The sequence below is a fragment of the Dreissena polymorpha genome, chromosome 4 (assembly GCF_020536995.1).
Source record: "Dreissena polymorpha isolate Duluth1 chromosome 4, UMN_Dpol_1.0, whole genome shotgun sequence".
In the NCBI taxonomy this organism is placed as follows: domain Eukaryota; kingdom Metazoa; phylum Mollusca; class Bivalvia; order Myida; family Dreissenidae; genus Dreissena; species Dreissena polymorpha.
In genome coordinates, this window is record NC_068358.1 from 65,260,000 (window position 1) to 65,281,468 (window position 21,469).

Genomic DNA, 21,469 nt, shown 5'->3' on the forward strand with positions numbered 1-21,469 from the left:
GTTTCCTTCTGGCTGGTGCATCTTGAGTTTCACTTTGTGTTTTAAGGAAGAAATTTATGGAAGGGAATGCCCAACAGTCCATTTATATTGCTAAATGACAATTATATATTGCTTAATGTCAATTTATATTGCTTATGACAGCTAAATATTTAAACATGACAAATGTTTTTTGCATTGTGCTATTTGTTGCAAACATACTGCAACTTCCGTGCGCCTTTGTGCTTCTTTGCACCACTTGGTTGTATGCTAAAAACATCATTGCATCTGTTGTTTCTTTATAATTGATTGTCAAATATTCTCATGTGTGTAAATAAAAATGCACAATTTAGTACCATCTTCGTTGAAGTTAATATTGCTTTACATTACAACTTAACAATGGTAATTGCACTAGCTAGCATTGCACCAATAATTACACTAGCAAATCAACAAGATGCAAGCGATAAGCACTTAAGCATGTTGGAAGACATGACACAACTTGAAGTTAATCAAATGCGGCATGAAATTTTGTAATGTGCAATTCATATAAAACGGAGAACCAACAAAATTGGAATTGATAAACTAAAGTTATTTCTCTTGACAATTAAACCACTGAATATTTTGTTGAAAAACCCCTGCCTCTGCGAGTCAGTAAAAAGTCAGAACCAGGATTGTTTTGTGTGCACAATCAAATTGATGCACATTTATATGTTAGTACTTTCGTCCATTTGTCATTGCTTATCAGTAAACAAGAAATATCTTTAAAAAAGATATACGGCGTTGATAGTTCAATGAATGAGATCAAGGATAGCGAATGTCTTTTTTCTGTGCAGTTCTTAGCTGCATCACACACAGTACAGGATGCTACGCGGAGTTTTCGCGGCTTATTTTACATTATTACATATTGCTGGTCATAAACCTATAGATACAAAACAGAAAACCAAAAGAAGAATGGAAGTGAAATTAAAACATACGAGTCAACCGGCCACACGAGAAGTATCCATATTTATAGGCGCGTTCTTCGAACAAACCTGTTTTAGTGGTTTGTCGGGCATTGCTATTTGATTCGATTATTAACAGTATCGATAATCATCACGCTCATGCTTAATACATTGGTCAATATGGTGGAATAATAATTGTTAAATTAATCGCAAATAATATTTATCATTGTATTGTTAAAAACACATTAAGAATCTACATATTTCTGGTCTAAAGAAAATTCCAGGTCACCTAGTTCACGGATAGCGTATTTATTATTTAACTATTATTTTACTGGCCGCGAACTCCGGTGATGACCTGTATATAAACTCTGACATTCATACACTGGCCGCGAATTGACCCGGGTTGAAATGCAATGTATTAAAGTGAGGCCTCGCTTCCACTGCTCTTTATACTTTTACATGTTAACATGTTGACAAGAATATGGAAGTAAGTACTAAATATGAGAACATAGCCTTTAAATATAAACGCGTTGCGCTGGTAATTCTCTGAAAATAAAAGGTGTACGCACAAACTGTATTGATGTCGAGAATTGAGTGTAAAACTGTTCTATTTATTAAGCCTTTTCATTAGAAATAAAATTGTTTCATGCAGTAAAACAGTGTTACAAAGACGCGGATATGTTTCCAATGTTCTGGTGGAATACTCAAATCAGCCAATGGAATAAATGAAGTGTATTCATTCATACCTAGCCTCGGGAAATTTTATTTGAATTTTATTGGACACTTACAAAGGTCAGGAGAGGTGAAAAGCTGGCTTAATACAGCTTACGCCGAAAAAGCACATTAATTAATAAAACCACACAACTTATTTGGCATAGTAAATTTAAGTATAAATAAGAAACATATTTTATCTATGCCAATTAATATATCTGGTTGTTACAAGGTAGAAATCCGTCTTTTTGCGCTTTAAAACTTAAAAATAATCGCGTTTGTTGAAATGGACGTACAAGTCTAGAAATCCTTCTTTCTGATTTAAAAGCGGTACCGTTTGAAAAATAATAAATTACTTGCTAACTAGGCTATAGATTTAATTTTATCTATGCCAATTAGAATATATCTGGTGGTTACAAGGTGGAAATCCCTCTTTTTTGTTTTGCTCTTTAAAACTTAAAAATAATCGCGTTTGTCGAAAGGGACGTATACTTATAGAAATCCTAATAAATTACTTGCTTACTAGGCTATTCATATAATGACAATTTTGCACACTTTCAAATTGCATCTATATGTATTGATAAACATGTATTTCATTTCAAGGTCAGAGGCTTTAACACAGATGAGCGAATTGAAATCGCCCCATTGATTTTTTGTTGACTTGCAGCAGTTAAATGATTTCTAAGATTTAAAGAGAAATGAAAATGAAGTGTTGATTGCATCATGACAGTGTGAATACTAATAGATGAGACTTAGTGGAAAATAACATTCAATCACCGCAAAGTGAGTAAACATTATAACGAACTATGCAAGCAATATTGATCAAACTGATGGAAAAAAGCATAAAGACAAAAGGAAGCAGCAGTTATTTAGTAACAAATGCAACAAAGCAAAATGCAATTGTAATTAGCAGCATGCATGTACTGGCGGATAATAAATTCCATAGAAATTATCGCCATTTTTGTTTCATAAAAACCATCAATTATATCTGAACAGATAGCTGGGTGAAAGCTAACCTTATTGTAAACAACTGGGTGATGTAATTGCTGCAAGTTTGATTTTCCCAATCTACCCTAATTACTCAAGTTTTCTGACACTCTAAATTTTCGAACATACAGGATTTTATCCATAATTTATGACTCGGACAGCATATTTTACAGCGCTTTTTTTACCAGATTTCTGCTCTGTTTTGCTTATCTAATGACACTTCGACGATACATAATTATCACTCAATTAAGGTCATAAATCACGGCAGATGAATGCTTGAGGGCAATACGCCATTACATTGTGATATTTTAATACAGTGCAAACATATATACTGTAAAAGTAATTTACACTATACGGCGTGGTATGAATTTAAAAGCATGTGTTATTAGTTTTTGATACAATGGGTGGTATACATCTTCCATGCCTGTAGGCGATCCTTATAGCAATATTTTTGGTGTTTTCTAGATTTTGGGACCTGAATTTATCTTCTCTAAATTTCTGCACACGCTTTAAATAAAATTCAACTAAAAACTAAAAAAACAAGGGCTGTTTTTAAAACATGCATGCCCCCCATAGGGGCTGTCAGTTGTAATGGCAGCCATTGTGTGAATAAGTTTTTTGTCACTGTGACCTTGACCTTTGACCTAGTGACCTGAAAATCAATAGGGGTCATCTGCAGTCATGATCAATGTACCTATGAAGTTTCATGATCCTAGGCCTAATAATTCTTGAGTTATCATCAGGAAACCATTTTACTGTTTCAAATCACTGTGACCTTGACCTTTGACCTAGTGACCTGAAAATTAATAGGGTCATCTGCCAGTCATGATCAATGTACCTATGAAGTTTCATGATCCTATGCGTAAGCATTTTTGAGTTATCCTCCGGAAACTATTTTACTATTTCGAGTCACTGTGACCTTCCCCTTTGACCTAGTGACCTGAAAATCAATAGGGGTCATCTGCCAGTCATGATCAATTTACCTATAAAGTTTCATGATCCTAGGTGTAAGCATTCTTGAGATATCATCTGGAAACCATTTTACTATTTTGAGTCACTGTGACCTTGACCTTTGACCTAGTGACCTGAAAATCTATAGGGGTCATCTGCCAGTCATGATCAATGTACCTATGAAGTTTCATTATCCTAGGCCTAAGCATTCTTGAGTTATCATCCGGGAACCATTTTACTATTTCAAGTCACTGTGACCTAGACCTTTTACCTAGTGACCTGAAAATCAATAGGGGTCATCTGCCAGTCATGATCAATGTACCTATGAAGTTTCATGAGCCTAGGCCTAAGTGTTCTTGAGTTATCATCCGGAAACCATCTGGTGGACGGACCGACGGACAGACAGACCGACCGACATGTGCAAAACCTGATACCACCTCTTCTTCGAAGGGGAGCATAATAACACAAAATTGATTTTCAAAGTTGACGTTCTGTGCAAAGAGTTCAAGCTTCAATCCATAATAACAATGGACGAGTTTCTGTGTTATGCACGTTGTGTCCAGTTGACGTCACAACCAAAATAGGTGGCGGAAATACCTGAGCCGTATATGGAAAACAAATTCATCGTTTTTTAGTATCAAAATGTCTTTGCCATTTTTCTTGATGATTTCAATCGTTTTAGATTACACTTATTTATAAAATAGCATTTTTCGTTATAAATATATGTATATATATATATACACACACACAAAATAACCACACCAGTCTAAATCATCAGATTAATTTGGTGAAAATGTTAAAGCTCACAGCAGAATGTTGATAAGTGTGCTGTTTGTTTGCATCAGATGATGTATTGACAGAAAAAAGATAGAAAAGCTTACATGATTACCAACTGATAATGAATTGTGTATACAATGACAACCAGAAAAAATAAAAAATGATGTCAGATGCCCTACAGACATTGTATAACAATGTGCTCAGAATTGGAACAAAACCATATGTTTATATCAAATTGAAGCGTTAAAGAAAACTGTGAAGTCTCTATCCCCATTTACATGAGTATGGGTTGCTTTAGCAACGAATATCGAGCTTTCCTTTTGCTTTGAACTAAATAATTTTATGTTTCTGTTTTTACATTAAATTTTGTTAACCAGGTTTTTCGAAGAAAAAAACTGGTTATTAGATTGGCGAAAGTCGGCGGGCGAGCGGAACAAGCTTTTCCGGGCCATAACTTTGTCATTCATTGTCAGATTTTAAAATAATTTGCCCATTTGTTCACCATCATTAGACCGTGTGTGGCGCGAAAGAATTAAGTCGATATCTCCAAGGTCAAGGTCACAATTTGAGTTTGAAGGTCAAAATTGGCCATAAATGAGCTTGTCCGGGCCATAACTCTGTCGTTCATTGTCAGATTTTAAAATCATTTGGCACATTTGTTTACCATCATTAGACCGTGTGTCGCGCGAAAGAATTACGTCGATATCTCCAAGGTCAAGGTCACAATTTGAGTTTGAAGGTCGAAAATGGCCATAAATGAGCTTGTCCGGGCCATAACTTTGTTGTTCATTGTCAGATTTTAAAATCATTTGGCACATTTGTTTACCATTTTTAGATGGTGTGTTGCGCGAAAGAATTACGTCAATATCTCCAAGGTCAAGGTCACAATTTGAGTTTGAAGGTCAAAAATGGCCATAAATGAGCTTGTACAGGCCATTACTTTGTGATTCATTGTGAGATTTTAAAATCATTTGGCACATTTGTTCACTATCATTTGACGTTGTGTCACGCGAAAGAATTACGTCGATATCTCCAAGGTCAAGGTCACAATTTGAGTTTAAAGGTCAAAAATGGCCATAAATGAGCTTGTCTGGGCCATTACTATGTCATGCATTGTGACATTTTAAAATCATTTGGCACATTTGTTTACCATTATTGGACGGTGTGTCGCACGAAAGAATTACGTCAATATCTCCAAGGTCAAGGTCGCCACAACTAAAAATAGATTGATTTTGAAACAATTATGTAACTATGAACAATCAGTAACAATGCACATTTTGATTTTGAGTTGTCTCTCTTTATCAGACTTTTTTTATGCCCCCCTTCAAAGAAGAGGGGGTATATTGTTTGCATATGTTGGTCGGTCCGTCCACCAGATGGTTTCCGGATGATAACTCAAGAATGCTAAGGCCTAGGATCATGAAACTTCATAGGTACATTGATCATGACTGGCAGATGACCCCTATTGATTTTCAGGTCACTAAGTCAAATCTCAAGGTCACAGTGACTTGAAATAGTAAAATGGTTTCCGAATGATAACTCTAGAACGCTTAGGCCTAGGATCATGAAACTTCATAGGTACATTGATCATGACTGGCAGATGACCCCTATTGATTTTCAGGTCACTAGGTCAAAGGTCAAGGTCACAGTGACTTGAAATAGTAAAATGGTTTCCGGATGATAACTCAAGAATGCTTACGCCTAGGATCATGAAACTTCATAGGTACATTAATCATGACTGGCAGATGACCCCTATTGATTTTCAGGTCACTAGGTAAAAGGTCAAGGTCACAGTGACTCGAAACAGTAAAATGATTTCCGGATGATAACTCAAGAATGCTTACACCTAGGATCATGAAACTTCAGAGGAACTTTGATCATGACTGGCAGATGACCCCTATTGATTTTCAGGTCACTAGGTCAAAGGTCAAGGTCACAGTGACAAAAAAAATAATTCACATAATGGTTTCCACTACAACTGACAGCCCATATGGGGGGCATGCATGTTTTACAAACAGCCCTTGTTTTCTAATTGAAATCAAGGTCAATTTTACACAAGGGGGTTGACAATACACATTTTGAATTGTCTCCCTTTATCAGACTTTTTTCAACTGAAAACCTGGTTTTGTGACAATTTTGTCCCTTGTTTCAGATTTTGTAATGAACAAATCAATGAAGAAATTAGAACTGATAGGTGTGATAAATGAGTTGCTTAAAGAATGACACTGTAGAACGTGGTGGAGGTAATTCACATATAAATAATTTGCTTTCAGAGACAGTACCAGCTTCCTGGATCCTGATGGCGCTTTGCAACAGCAGATTGACATGGACAATGTCTCCAACAACAATGCTGGTGAGGACATGCACTGTCTAGTGTTGTGCCCTTTAACTGTCAAGTATGCTGGCTAGTCTTGACAAAATAAAAATTTTATGAGAGGGAGGGGTGGAGGGGTCATCTTTTGTTCTAATATTCAACTACATGATACTGTTGTCTAAACTACAAGCAAAAACATGGTGCAAACATACATGCCATATGTCCCGGATTGTCCGGGACAGTCTGGGAAATGAAGAACTTGTCCCGCTGTCCCGGAAATCTGTGAAATGTCCCGGAATTTACAAAATCCATATATACATGTACCTTATCTTAGGCTTAACTGCACCTCGAATCTGTGTGTATCTGCAGCGTGTCCATGACAATGCCTACCCGAATAGGCAGACTACGCTACGTGTCAAAATCGATCAATTAACAGGGGTTCTGTTATCATATCGATCGGCTCACGTTCGCGGTCAAACCGAAAAGGCAGCATTGTTTAATGTGGTTGTTAATTGACTTTAATCTACTACGTCATTATTTCCCGCTGCGTAAGGGCAAAGGATAGTTGTTCACACATCTGAAGTCCAACATCGCTGAGTGAAAAATTAAAAGCAGTTTATGTTCGCACGTTTAACCGACAAAGAAGTTAAGTAAAAAAGTGTCCGGATTTTAAGTTGACGATCTACCGGTACGGTTTTGTTGTATTTGTTTTATTGTGATTGGTTGTATGTATTGTGAATTGCTTTGAGTTGACGATCTAACGGTACTGTATTGTTGTATTTTTTATTATATAAATGTTATAAATGAATAAAGGCGTATCAACAACTACGCGTTACACACCGGTTTCAATAACAATAACGCAGTGACGTCACCATCTATGTTTAGAACGCTTACACTAAAAACACGTGGCTTGTATCTAGTAACGGAAGTAGTAATGTTTAATTTGACGTTAATAGATCAAGTGTATTTCGGATAGGCTTTCGAACTTTTGCAATTAACGGTGCGAAACAAAAAAAAACGTACCAAAAATGCATATGTCTATAAATATCGCTACATTTTATACATGTCCCGGAAAATCGGCAAAAGTCCCGGACAATTTAACTCAATGTCCCGGAATTGGTCTGAAAAATTATGGCATGTATGGTGCAAATGTGTTGAAAATACAACTAACTATTTTCATGTAGCTGGAAAACGTTATTCACATTTGTATTTAAATGAACACTTAGTAGGCTATTACAACAAGATGAAAAATTGTAATAATGTTTCAGTTTGTGAACCAGTTGCTGTAAACGTCACAATATTTTCGGGTTTGTTATTGCATTTATTATATGCTTGTTGTAGAGCTATCAAGCTACATAGAAACATCTGCTGTTGGTGAAAGCCAGGGATCTGCCTGTGACTGGTAAGCCTTCCTGCTTCTGAATATCTCGCAGTTCTCTGCTCTGCCTGTGACTGGTAAGCTTTCCTGCTTCTGAATATCACACAGTTCTCTGATCTGCCTGTGACTGGTAAGCCTTCCTGCTTCTGAATATCACACAGTTCTCTGCTCTGCCTGTGACTGGTAAGCTTTCCTGCTTCTGAATATCACACAGTTCTCTGATCTGCCTGTGACTGGTAGCCTTCCTGCTTCTGGATATCACACAGTTCTCTGCTCTGCCTGTGACTGGTAAGCCTTCCTGCTTCTGAATATCACACAGTTCTCTGATCTGCCTGTGACTGGTAAGCCTTCCTGCTTCTGAATATCACACAGTTCTCTGATCTTCCTGTGACTTGTAAGCTTTCCTGCTTATGAATATCACACAGTTCTCTGATCTGCCTGTGACTGGTAAGCCTTCCTGCTTCTGAATATCACACAGTTCTCTGATCTGCCTGTGACTGGTAAGCCTTCCTGCTTCTGGATATCACACAGTTCTCTGCTCTGCCTGTGTCTGGTAAGCCTTCCTGCTTCTGAATATCACACAGTTCTCTGATCTGCCTGTGACTGGTAAGCCTTCCTGCTTCTGGATATCACACAGTTCTTTGCTCTGCCTGTGTCTGGTAAGCCTTCCTGCTTCTGGATATCACACAGTTCTCTGCTGCAGCACCTGCAATTCTGGAACCATTATACAAACATCAAAAATATTCACACGGGAGCTTGGTATTTTGCGAACAAGTAAATGCCTGGATGTTAATACTGTAAACGTATAGAAATTCGTCGGTATGAAATTTCGTGGTTTAATAAAAAACAACTAATTCGTTGACACGTAATTTCGTGGATTTCAAATAAAAAACAACTAATTCGTTGATACGTAATTTTGTGAGTTTCAAATTTTCGGGGAAGACTGACCGCCATTAAACTTTTATTAAAATAACCAGAGTAATAACGAAGCATAATTGCTGATCTGTGTTGACAGCAAGACTTGAGGTTCATGTGCACTGAAGCATGAAAGTGTTTCCGATAATTGTCAATATGAGTGAAAATGGCGCACTTGTGGGTCCCTGCTCGCTAATTGCCATCAATGTTGTTTTGACAATATTTGCAATTCTCAGCGCAATCGGTCCCCTAATAGTAACAATTGAGTAATAAGGTCCCCAAAATCAAGTGTGAAAATCGTTATGTCTCTTTTAACTTTAATTGGCACTAATTGACAAAAATCTGCAAACTGTTAATTTGACGACGTCACGTAAATGAGAACAGTTATATTTATTAACCATGATGAATAAAATGTACATCAACGATGATGAATAAAAAAAGAAAATCTCACACGACTTTAGATTTTTATTAATGCACTGGATGGCGAACAAATTGATATTTTATATAAACACACTGTCATTCATACAAAGTATTCATTAACATCGTAGTTCTTATCATACTAAGTAATCATAAACATGTTAGTAAATATCAAACAAATATAATTTATGTCATGTTAGTAAATATCAAACAAATATAATTTATGTCAAATGGGTGGAAAATAAGAATATTTTTGATTCAGAAATATTTAATTAGTCAAGATATAGTGTAATGCGACCTACTGAAGTGAAGTAACTACCGGTATTACAAAAAAAAAAAAATATCTCGAATAACCGACAACAAAAGAAAGTATCCCTATATAACACACACATACACATTACTCATGTACACAGCATTACACCTAATCCTAAAATCATCATCAGCAATACAGTACAGGGCACATTAAGGTCTCATTGGCCAGCATGCACTGAACTCTCCTAAAAATAAAAATCATTGGCAAAACACCCGGACACCCGGGGTAAATCTGACCTACTCTGACTTAAAAAAACTTTTATCTCCTGAAGGTCACAGGGGCAGGTCGGACCTCAAAGACCTCATGAAGAGGCCGGTAGGACCTGTAAATAAACTCTGATACACACACACAAAAGAAAGTATCAGAATTGACATTCTGAAATGACCGATTTCGGATTACAACAACAACAACAACAACAACATTTATTTCAGCAAATAAAGCATACAAGCTCTTAGCCTACACATATATATTTTATATATACAAGTAATACAAGTCATGGCAGATGTGGATTAAGTGTTAAATTGAACACATGGTGTTAGTGCAAAAAATATATAATATATTCGTTGGAAAAATATATTCAACATTGACAACAATGTAATGTTAAGAAGTACAGTATTCATTCACTGAAAATTAAGTTAGTATCCAGCAACAAGTTATAGAAATAATTAAAAATCAAATTATTTCAATACGAGGATTATGGTTATAGTTATTTATAAAAAATAACAATTTCTAAAAGTTGATATAATATCATAAATTATTAGTAGCTTAGCCATTAAAAAAAAGAAAATTCAAAATGAAACAACAAGTTGAGCGGAAACAAATTAGCATTGTTTATAATCATGCATGCCATACGTCCCGGATTGTCCGGGACAGTCCCGGAAATGAAGAACTTGTCCCGCTGTCCCGGAAATCTGTCAAATGTCCCGGAATTTACAAAATCCATAAATACATGTACCTTATCTTAAGCTTAACTGCACCTCGAATCTGTGTATATCTGCAGCGTCTCCATGACAATGCCTACCCGAATAGGCAGACTACGCTACGTGTCAAAATCGATCAATTAACAGGGGTCCTGTTATTATATCGATTGTCTCACGTTCGCGGTCAAACCGAAAAGGCGGCATTGTTTAATGTGGTTGTAAATTGACTTTAATCTACTACGTCATTATTTCCCGCTGCGTAAGGGCAAAGGATAGTTGTTCACACATCTTAAGTCGAATATCGCTGAGTAAAAAATTAAAAGCAGTTTATGTTCGCACGTTTAACCGACAAAGAAGTTGAGTAAAAAAGAAAGCATATAAAAACGTCATCCTCACATGGTTTATTATTGTCTTGTTCTAAACCCCCAGTAAACATAACGTTAAAAAAACTATTGTGAATTGATTTGAGTTGACGATCTAATGGTACTGTATTGTTGTATTTTTTTATTATATAAATGTTATAAATGAATAAAGGCGTATCAACAACTACGCGTTACACACACCGGTCTTAATAACAATAACGCAGTGACGTCACCATCTATGTTTAGAACGCTAACACTGAAAACACGTGGCTTGTATCTAGTAACGGAAGTAGAAATGTTTAATTTGACGTTAATAGATCAAGTGTATTTCGGATAGGCTTTCGAACTTTTGCTATTAACGATGCGAAACAAAAAAAAACGTACCAAAAATGCGTATGTCTTTAAATATCGCTACATTTTATACATGTCCCGGAAAATCGGCAAAAGTCCCGGACAATTTAACTCAATGTCCCGGAATTGGTCTCAAAAATTATGGCATGTATGTTATAATGCTATTCAAATTTATAAGGAATAAGAAATTGAATTGGAGTTAAGGTATGTTGTGCGTGAAATAAAAGATGGCATAATGTTAAAGGGTTGTTACGTTCTAAAAGACTAATTATGTATCGAGTAGGCGTCGTAAATTTGAAGCTTCGTATATAAACTTTGCTAGACTAATAAGCATAGTTTTATTTTCACTGGACACCAGACTTTGAAACTTTGAAATTGTTGGCCATCTGCAGTACTGTGACTTAAAAAGTTTTCTTCTTAGGTGCGTATATATGGGGCAAACTAGTAAGAAATGGTACTCAGTTTCTACAGTATTCATATTACATAATTTGCACTTACGGTTTTCTTTTTCAATATTATTGTATCGCCCCCTTTCTATTTCTAGGTTATGCGATGATAAACGGAATCTGCTTAGGGCAATTTTATATTTTGGTTTATTAATTTTGTCTAAATAACTTTCTAACGATAAACTATGTTTGAATAAACAGTACGTAGAGAGACGGGTAGAGCTGTTAATAACGGCGTGCCATATTTGAGTACAAGTGTCTAATATTCGTTGTTTGCATTGTATAAAAAATTAAAAAATAAAATAAGATTAAAAATGTATAAATAATCATTGGTACTTGAATTCGTGGTTCAGTGGACCAACAAAATCCACGAAAATTCGTACCACACAAAATTTAATGGTTTTACAGTATTACTTCTCATTGGCTAGACGTTTATTCATGCTCTTGTTTTAATTAACGTTATCATTACATCATTACTCTTTACGAGACTGAATGACCTTTCATTCAGAAGCTATTGTCAAATTTATATCTTTGTTTTTCTGTTATGTTACGATTCATTATTCTGTTATGATCGCTACTTTTTCATTTAAGCAGAAAGGAACAATTTGTTGTTGTTATTATATTTACCGACTTTGTTACGCAAAATATTAAATGCAAGCATTATTTTGGAGCACACGTTCTGAAGTTTGTAATCCTTATTCAAATGATTAAAATAATTAAAAATAATATGCAAAATAATTTGAAGAATAATATCAAAATACTTTTATTTGACCCCCTCTCTTGCCGCCCAAAACAAGGTAAATGTTTGCTGCCAACAAAGTTTAACAATATTACAGCCCTGAAAAAACTCGACAGTCTTCTGCAAGAAACAAGACAATTATTTATTCGTTAAAACTATTTCAAGTAACCAATAAATAAATATGTTGAAAAAGCATGTTATCTCAAAATAAAATACACTGAGATTCACTTTGTAAAAAAACACAAAACTGAGTATGCAAAAAATTAGCAAAAAATGTAAGAAACATATTTATTGGAATTTATTGGAATTATTGCATATATGAAACAATGGGAACTTGATTTAGAAAAATTCTCAGATGAAAAATGAAAATTTTCGAAAAAGGCTTCTAAGTGAAAATTTTAAGAATTAGAAAATTCTATTTTAAATATCTTATTTAAATCGTCTGCCAATATTTTACTACATCCAGGCATACACCTTGCTTAACACGCAACCGACTGTGAGACATCTGTGTTATTTGCGGTAATATAGTTCATGGGCTGAAGCCAATGATCTTAAAACAACACACATTGTCTTTTGTCTTATATTGTAGACATTTACCTTGTGAACTCTCGAGTCACACTTGTGTCCAGTCTTCATGAAACTTGGTCACGACATTCGTCTGAATGATATTTAGGTCAAGTTCAAAACTGGGTCATTTGTGAAGTGGGATAGGGGTTCAAATAAATAGAAACGCCGCCCAAGGTTTGATATTTATGTGACTGTCCGAATGTACAGTACAGCCAAAGCGGAACAAACGTATTTCGCGATCCGCGGCGGCAAGGCGAAACGAGTCGATGCCGCGTCAGTCGTTGAAGCCGCGTCAGTATGCGGCGGCAAGTAGCATTTCGCTGCGAAACTTCGCATCTGTCCGCCGAGGCATGCCGCGATCCGCGACATGATGCCGAGTCGATTCGCATCATGAAATAAAAAAATCTTTTTAAAATTATTAGTTACATGTAGTTAACAAATTATGGAAGAACAATTATAATAATAATTAAAATCATAATAAATTTATTGTGCGCGGATTGTATTAGCATATAAATGTAAGCGTAGTTAATGTGTCTGGCCAATTATTAAGTTTGTTTCCCGCCCGTGGCGTATGTATTTCACACATAAACAAGGTCACGTAATTATGTTTTCGCACATACAAGTGGTCAACGCTCCAGCATATGGTTGAATTATAAATTAATTGCATGTTGATTCCGCTATTATATTTTAGCTGAGAAAAATAGCAGTTTGAAGCCACATCAATAATCAAGACGCTGACGACGTATTTGTAGTTTTGTTAATTATCATCTTATTATAACTATTGTTTGAATATGCGTATATATACACATTTTATTTTGTTCATATTATACAGTTAATATCGCTACTAATTACCCGATAATCCCGTATATTCCAGTTTTAAAGCAAATGCTGGTAAATATTTACGATACACAAACATTCTCGATATTTCCTTAAGTATCAAATACATTTTGGCATTTGTTACTATTTATAGAGATGATGAAATAACGTCTAATCGGGGCGTTTTTTTTCTCCACTGAACACGCGATTTACGCCTGACGTGATGTTCATGTAAATACAACACAAATTACACCCAAACTTTCCAAACGACGTTCTACATGTCTGCATAATTTTCGCGCGCTTTTTATGAAACAAAGGATACTTTAGCACTGTTTATTTGACGCTAGAATTTGCCAAAGGACGCGTTAGCATTAAAATTCGGAAGTGTGTTTCGGATTACAAATTTAACAATGATAATCGAACGAAACATAAACAGTTGCGCGTAATTAATTCTATGCTACACATACATGTATGTACATGTAGGTGGATATCTTTTCACTCGATCCGCTGCGTACGTATGCGGCGGATTTACTTCGCGAAAGTACGCGAGGTTAATACAGACTCGGCGTTGTTGCGCGGATCGATGCCGAGTGCCACGGCGATACGCCGCGTGAACACACGATTCGGCCGCTGCGGACTAATAATCTGGCCGTGGCGTAGCCGCGGATTATGTTTGTGCCGCTTTGGCTGTACTGTATATCGGAATTCTCGTATATATGTATTTATACATATAACAGAACAAAGAAACTTAAAAAAACACAAAATAACACAATTAACACATTTCACAACCTTCCAAACATAAATACATTATTTCAAAATAATTAAATTCATTTTCATTGCAGACAAGTAAATAAATGCAAATACAAATAACTTCAAACTCACCAGGTTGGCAGAATATAATCAAAGTTGCAATACAAGTGTGTCTTGCGACAGCTAGAGAGCAAAAGAAAGCATGGTCAGTATAACTTTTCTCTGAATTTCACAAAGGGTTTTGGAACTGACCAATAAAAATCTTTGAATTCTCTCATTCTCACTGGACAAAACATATATGACATCATGGTATATGGTTGGACGCACACAGGACAAAGGACTGAATCTCACAAGAGAAGCAAATGGACACATACAAGACAAGGGACATAAACACTAGTACAGAGACATAGACACATATAGTTACACAGAGTAACCTATCCTACACAGTCCCTCCCTTCTTCAAAATGTCCCCAGACATTTAAACTTTAAAATAAATGATTCCCAGAACAGGAAATATTTTGTAATTACCACCATTACGACAATTACAATGTAATAGAAGGTACGAACTTAGTGAAAGATAAATAGGGCAGGCCTAACTGAAAAAACAATATCGAACCTTGAATAACACTTAACACATAAATGATACACATAAGTCGCAGTACTATTATGAAAAACATAATAGTCAAAGGGGAGTAACTTATATTAAACTTAAATGCAATCTTTAGAAGAGTTGCCTCCCATGTTACATGACCTTAATTCATAAAGAAAAATGTAACAAATGAAAAGACAAAATTAGAAAATGTTTAAAATTCATAAAAACTTTAAACAAATGTATCTGATTCACAAACCAACAAAAGTTTATAACAATACTAATATGGATTTTATACAATTCAGATGAAAAATTCCCATATTAAATATTATTTAAATGAAATAGAAAAATGCAAATACAGTACAGCCAAAGCGGAACAAACGTATTTCGCAATCCGCGGCGGCAAGGTGAAACGAGTCGATGCTGCGTCAGTCGTTGAAGCCGCGTCAGTATGCGGCGGCAAGTCGCATTTCGCCGCGAAACTTCGCATCTGTCCGCCGAGGCATGCCGCAATCCGCGACATAATGCCGAGTCGATGCGCATCATAAAAATAAAAAATCTTTAAAAAAATTATTAGTTGCATGTAGATAACAAATTTTGAAAGAACAATTATAATAATAGTTAAAATCATAATAAATTTATTGTGCGCGGATTGAATTAGCATATACATGTAAGCATAGTTAATGTGTCTGGCCAATTAAGTGTGTTTCCCGCCCGTAGTGTATGTATTTCACACATAAACAAGGTTACGTAATTATGTTTTCGCACATACAAGTGGTCAAGGCTCCAGCATATGGTGGATTTATAAATTAATTGCATGTTGATTTTGCTATTATATTTAAGCTGAGAAAATTAGCAGTTTGAAGCCACATCAATAATCAAGACGGTGACGACGTATTTGTTGTTTTGTTAATTATCAGCTTATTATTACTATTGTTTGAATATGCGTATATAAACACGTTTTATTTTGTTCATATTATATAGTTAATATCGCTACTAATTACCCGATAATCCTGTATATTCCAGTTTTGAAGCAAATGCTGGTAAATATTTACGATACACAAACATTCTCGATATTTCCTTTAGTATCAAATACATTTTGGCATTTTTTACTATTTATAGAGATGATGAAATAACGTCTAATCGGGGCGTTTTTTTCCACTGAACACGCGATTTACGCCTGACGTGATGTTCATGTATTTATACAACACAAAATACACCCAAACTTTCCAAACGACGTTCTACATGTCTGCATAATTTTTGTGTGCTTTTTATGAAACAAAGGATATTTTAGCAATGTTTATTTGACGCTAGAATTTGCCAAATGTCGCGTTAGCATTAAAATTCGGAAGTGTGTTTCGGATTACAAATTTAATAATGATAATCGAACGAAACATTAACAGTTGCGCGTAATTAATTCTACGCTACACATACATACATGTAGTGCCACGGCGATACGCCGCATCAACACACGATTCGGCCGCCGCGTACTAATAATCTGACCGTGGCATAGCCGCGGATTATGTTTGTGCCGCTTTGGCTGTACTGTAGTTATGGTGTCTCAGTTCAAAATCATTGAACAAAAAATAAACTTTCACCACTTTCATTAAAGAATGATACAATTTTTGTACAATATTTTCAATTTAAGAGACATCTATAACAATATGTGGATTTATTTGGAGCTGTTAACACCTTTTTTCAAAGATATTTCCAAAATAAAGTAGAAATTGATCTTGAAACATGTTAGATCAAGACTTGCAAAAATAAAAATTTTGCACATACAAACATGACAATTTAATGATTTCAGAATATAAATGGATACTATATTCTGTATCTTGTAGAAGAATGTTAATATAACCATGGTAACAAACATGGCTCAACTTTCCATTTAAAAAAATAAAATTCACAAAGCTTGCATTTGTACAAATAATGATATGTACACTTAAATACAAATTTATAAGCAAAAGTGGACTAGGTAGGTTACATGCAACCATTAGAGGTTACAAAACACCAAACTCAAATATCTGAAATTTGAAACAAAATGGACACATTAAACAAAATACTCTGCAGCCTGTACAAATTGCAATTCGCCAAACCGGTCTGGTGGGGGACGTTGGCGTATGTGTCTGTTAGGTGGGAGATTCTCATGTATAGACGGGGTAAGAGAACTACTACTGGAACTTGATTTGTGGTAGAGAGGTGAACCCACCGGACTGTCTACAGGAGTGGAATGACTGCCTGTGACTGACTGGTTGTTTGGACATACCCGACTAGGCTATGAAATAGAACCAGTAGAGTGAGATGGAGAAGAATGAGAAATGGCAGGGGTACTGATGCTGGTCACTGGGCTTGGAGTTACAGCAGTACGAGTGTTAGTATTCCTTCTCTGTGGAATCCTATATATTTGTACAACAGAATCAGAACTTAAGCTACTGTCACTATCACTACCAGAATTTTGACTAGGCTTTGAATACGTTCTGACCTTGCTGACAGTTTGTATTTCCTGTTCAGGTTCTGGATTGGAGACAAATGGTAGTAACATGTTCCTGTGCAGAGTTCGAATAGGTCCCTTGCGGTTCTCTCTCTGTACTCTGTACACAGGCTGGCCTTCATATGGGATATCAAGAACAATGTATGGTTCTCTCTCCCATTTGTCAGCCAATTTATGTCTGCCTTGCACATTTACTTGTCTAACAAGTACAAGATCATTAATGCAAATCTGATTCTGTTTAACTTTACTGTCATACAGAGCTTTGTTTTGTGCTGCACGCTTTTTGGGGCACTCACCAGCAACTCTGTATGCGAACTTGAGGCGTTCCTGCAATTTTAAAATATATGCAGAGTTACTTGCCTCTCCTTTATTTCCTGGAGTTGTGCCAAGATATGCATCAACCGGTAATCTTGGGTGCCACCCGAACATTAAGAAATGTGGGGAATACCCAGTGGAGCTGCTCTTAGTAGCATTGTATGCCTGTACCAACGAAGAGATGTAGTCTTTCCAATTTGACTTCTTCTCATCACACAGAGTACCCAACATGCGGAGCAAGGTACGGTTAAACCGCTCTGCTGATGGATTACCCATGGGATGAAAAGGTGTGGTCCGGGTCTTCTGAACATTTGCAAGGTTGCAAAGTTCTTTGATGACCGTACTCTCAAAATTTCTACCTTGGTCAGAATGGAGTTGCTCAGGAAATGAATATTGAGCAATAAAGTGTTCAAACAAGGCTTTGGCAGTTGTGGACCCCTTCTGATTGCGACAAGGGATTGCCTTGGCATAACGGGTAAAATGGTCTGTTATAACCAACACATCCTCAAAACCGCCTTTTCATTGATCAACTTTGAGAAAATCAATGCAAACAAGTTGCATTGGTCTGGAGGTCTCAATGGGAACTAGATTCGCAGAAGGTACAATTGGTGTTTTCCTGCAAATACAACTCCGGCAGTTAGAAACATGGCTGTCGATGCACTGTTCCATTCCTGGCCAATAAAAACGCTGTCGAGCAAGCCATAGGGACTTTCGCGTCCTGGATGGCCAACATCATCATGCACACCCCGACATGCTATTAAGCGATACGAGTATGGCACCACGAGTTGTCTGACTTGTTCACCATCTAATATGGAATTGCGATACAAAACTTCATCAATAAGTGATAAGCCATCAAAATCCCTAATCAATGTTTTGACACTGACTGGTAGATCCTTAAACTCTTTAGGTTTTGTACCACTATGAACCATGTCAATGACTTGTGAAATGTCACGGTCACATGACTGTTCTTTTGACCAATCAATTTGATTTACTTTACTAGCCGAAGGTATTGCATCCACAGTAACCATCTGTGAAGCAGAAATACCTGCCAGACATTCAACTGCTGGAAGCTGAAACGAAACAGAGTCAAAAATTGCTTTTAAAGCATCGGAGAACAATTGTGGTCTCGGACTCAGACCATCGCAATCTAAATTGAGTTTACCAGCTTTGTATGTAATGTCAAAATTGTACATTAATAAAGCAGTGACCCATAGCTGACCGGTAGCAACAAGCTTTGCTGTAGACATGACATAAGTTAAAGGGTTATTGTCAGTTGTTACAGTAAATGTTGTGGCATATAAATAGTCATGAAATTTGTCTGTTATTGCCCATTTCAGCGCAAGGAACTCCAATTTGTGTGCAGGATAGTTGCCCTCAGTACGACGGAGACCTCGGCTTGCATAAGCTATAACACGCTCAGATGAGTCTTCCTGTCGCTGTAAAAGTACAGCCCCTAACCAAGTACCAGATGCATCAGTATGCAGAATGAAGGGTTTAGTGTAGTCCGCAAAGGCCAGTACAGGGGGAGAAGTTAATTTGGACTTGAGGGTGTCAAAAGAGACCGGCTGGGCATCGCCCCAGGACCAAGAAATGGTGGTTTTCCTTTTCCTTTTAGTAGATGGACTATGCCCTTCTAAAAGGGAGTATAGTGGCTGGACAATTTTCGCATAGTCTTTTATGAAACGCCGGTAAAAACCTGCAGTTCCAAGAAAAGATCTTAAATGAGTAATATTTGTCGGGACAGGCCATGAAGTAATGGGAGATGTCTTTTCAGGGTCAGTTGCAATACCTTGTTCTGAAATAATGTGCCCCAGATATGTCACAGAGTTGTTGAAAAACTCACATTTTGCACCTTTAAGCTTTAGGCCATGCGCCTCAAGTCTCTGAAAAACAGAAGCTAGTCGCTCAAGGTGGGATTCAAACGTATCTGAAAACACCAAAATGTCATCAATAAATACAAGGCAGTCATGTGAGAGTAAACCACTCAAACATTTTTCCATACAGCGCTGGAATGTTGAGCCTGAACTTACAAGGCCGAAAGGCATGCGTTCACACTCATAAAAACCTAAGTTGCCAGCAGAAAATGCTGTTTTAGCCTTATCTTCTTCTGCCATTTCGACCTGCCAATATCCGGATCGTAAATCAAGCTTCGAAAAATATCTAGAACCTACAAGTAGATCAACTGTATCATCAAAACGAGGAAGCATGTAGGCATCTTTCCGTGTCCTGATATTTAACATCCTGAAATCCAGACAAAAGCGAAGGGAATTATCTTTCTTTCGTACCAACACACAATTTGATGAATAAGGAGAGTTGCTTTCACGGATGGCTCCACATTCAAGCATCTCCTTAATATGTTGACGCACTTCCTCATACATGCCAGGAGGAAACCTGCGGTATGGCTGCTTGAAAGGGACATGGTTGTCAAGAGTTATATGATGTTTAACCAAATTACAGTGGCCAATATCAGAAGGGCCTGTCGAAAAAACATGTTTCCAATTTCCAAGGACTTGCCAAGCTCTAAGAATCTGTTCAGGTGTCAAATTAGAAGCATCAATTTTGATACCCAATTTATCCAGAGTTTTGGGAACCTGTGAAGTCTGATTTACTGAAGGAGAAAAAGGGGAAGAAGTAATTTCATCAACCACAGTGACTTTATTAACAACACAAATAGGAGTCTATGGCTTAATGAAAACTGATTTTGCGGTCATGTTACACACTCTAACAGGAATTTTGGCATACTTGCCATGTTGTGAAAGTTTTACCACACGAGGTCTGACAATCAATGGACTATCATCTGAAAGATTTTGGGTGACAACTTTCTGAATGGTGTGGCTAATCCCTCTCACACTTCCACTAAATGAGATAGACTCATAAGGTTTCACTTTAACCGTGTGTTCATTGGTGGAAAAAACAGTTGCTGGGTTACAAACCAAAGTGTCAAAGGCCATCTCCCAAGCATCAGGTAGCTCTAGTTCAGCTGATACTGACTTACATTGACAGATAATATTAGTACCCAAAATAACAGGACAAAATGAACTAGACTGGGTGTCTGGAACAACTAAAACAGGCAAAGCTAAATCAAAATTCAACAGGGGAATAGAAATGGAGGTTTCAATAAAACCAAGTATTTTTAACTGGTTTCCATTTGCAACGGAAACATTCAAATCAATACCCAAGTTGGATATATCACAGAGAGGAGGTTTATTTGGAAGAGACTGGTAAAATTTGATACAGTAGAAACCATGGAACCAGTATCAATTAAAGCAACAGCAGGAACGGAATGAAAAACAATATTGGTTTGATTACAATCACCGACCAAACGATCTGCAACAGAGGAACTTGTTTGGGAAACATATGAAACATTCGAATGGCCTTGATATTCACCTACCTCTGGGCGGCCGCTAACAGAGGTGGTTAAACTTTTGGGTACCTGATTCCTC

General features: G+C 36.6%; 1 protein-coding gene across 1 annotated transcript in view; it reads left to right on the forward strand.

Moving 5' to 3' along the window:
• LOC127878479 (uncharacterized) overlaps window positions 1-21,469 on the forward strand; it is a 349,860-nt gene that overhangs the window by 72,220 nt on the left and 256,171 nt on the right. Inside the window, exons 4-5 of the mRNA XM_052425005.1 lie at window positions 6,617-6,696; window positions 7,999-8,059. Of these exons, the coding sequence (XP_052280965.1) occupies window positions 6,617-6,696; window positions 7,999-8,059 (141 nt within the window). The remainder of the gene's footprint in view (window positions 1-6,616; window positions 6,697-7,998; window positions 8,060-21,469) is intronic.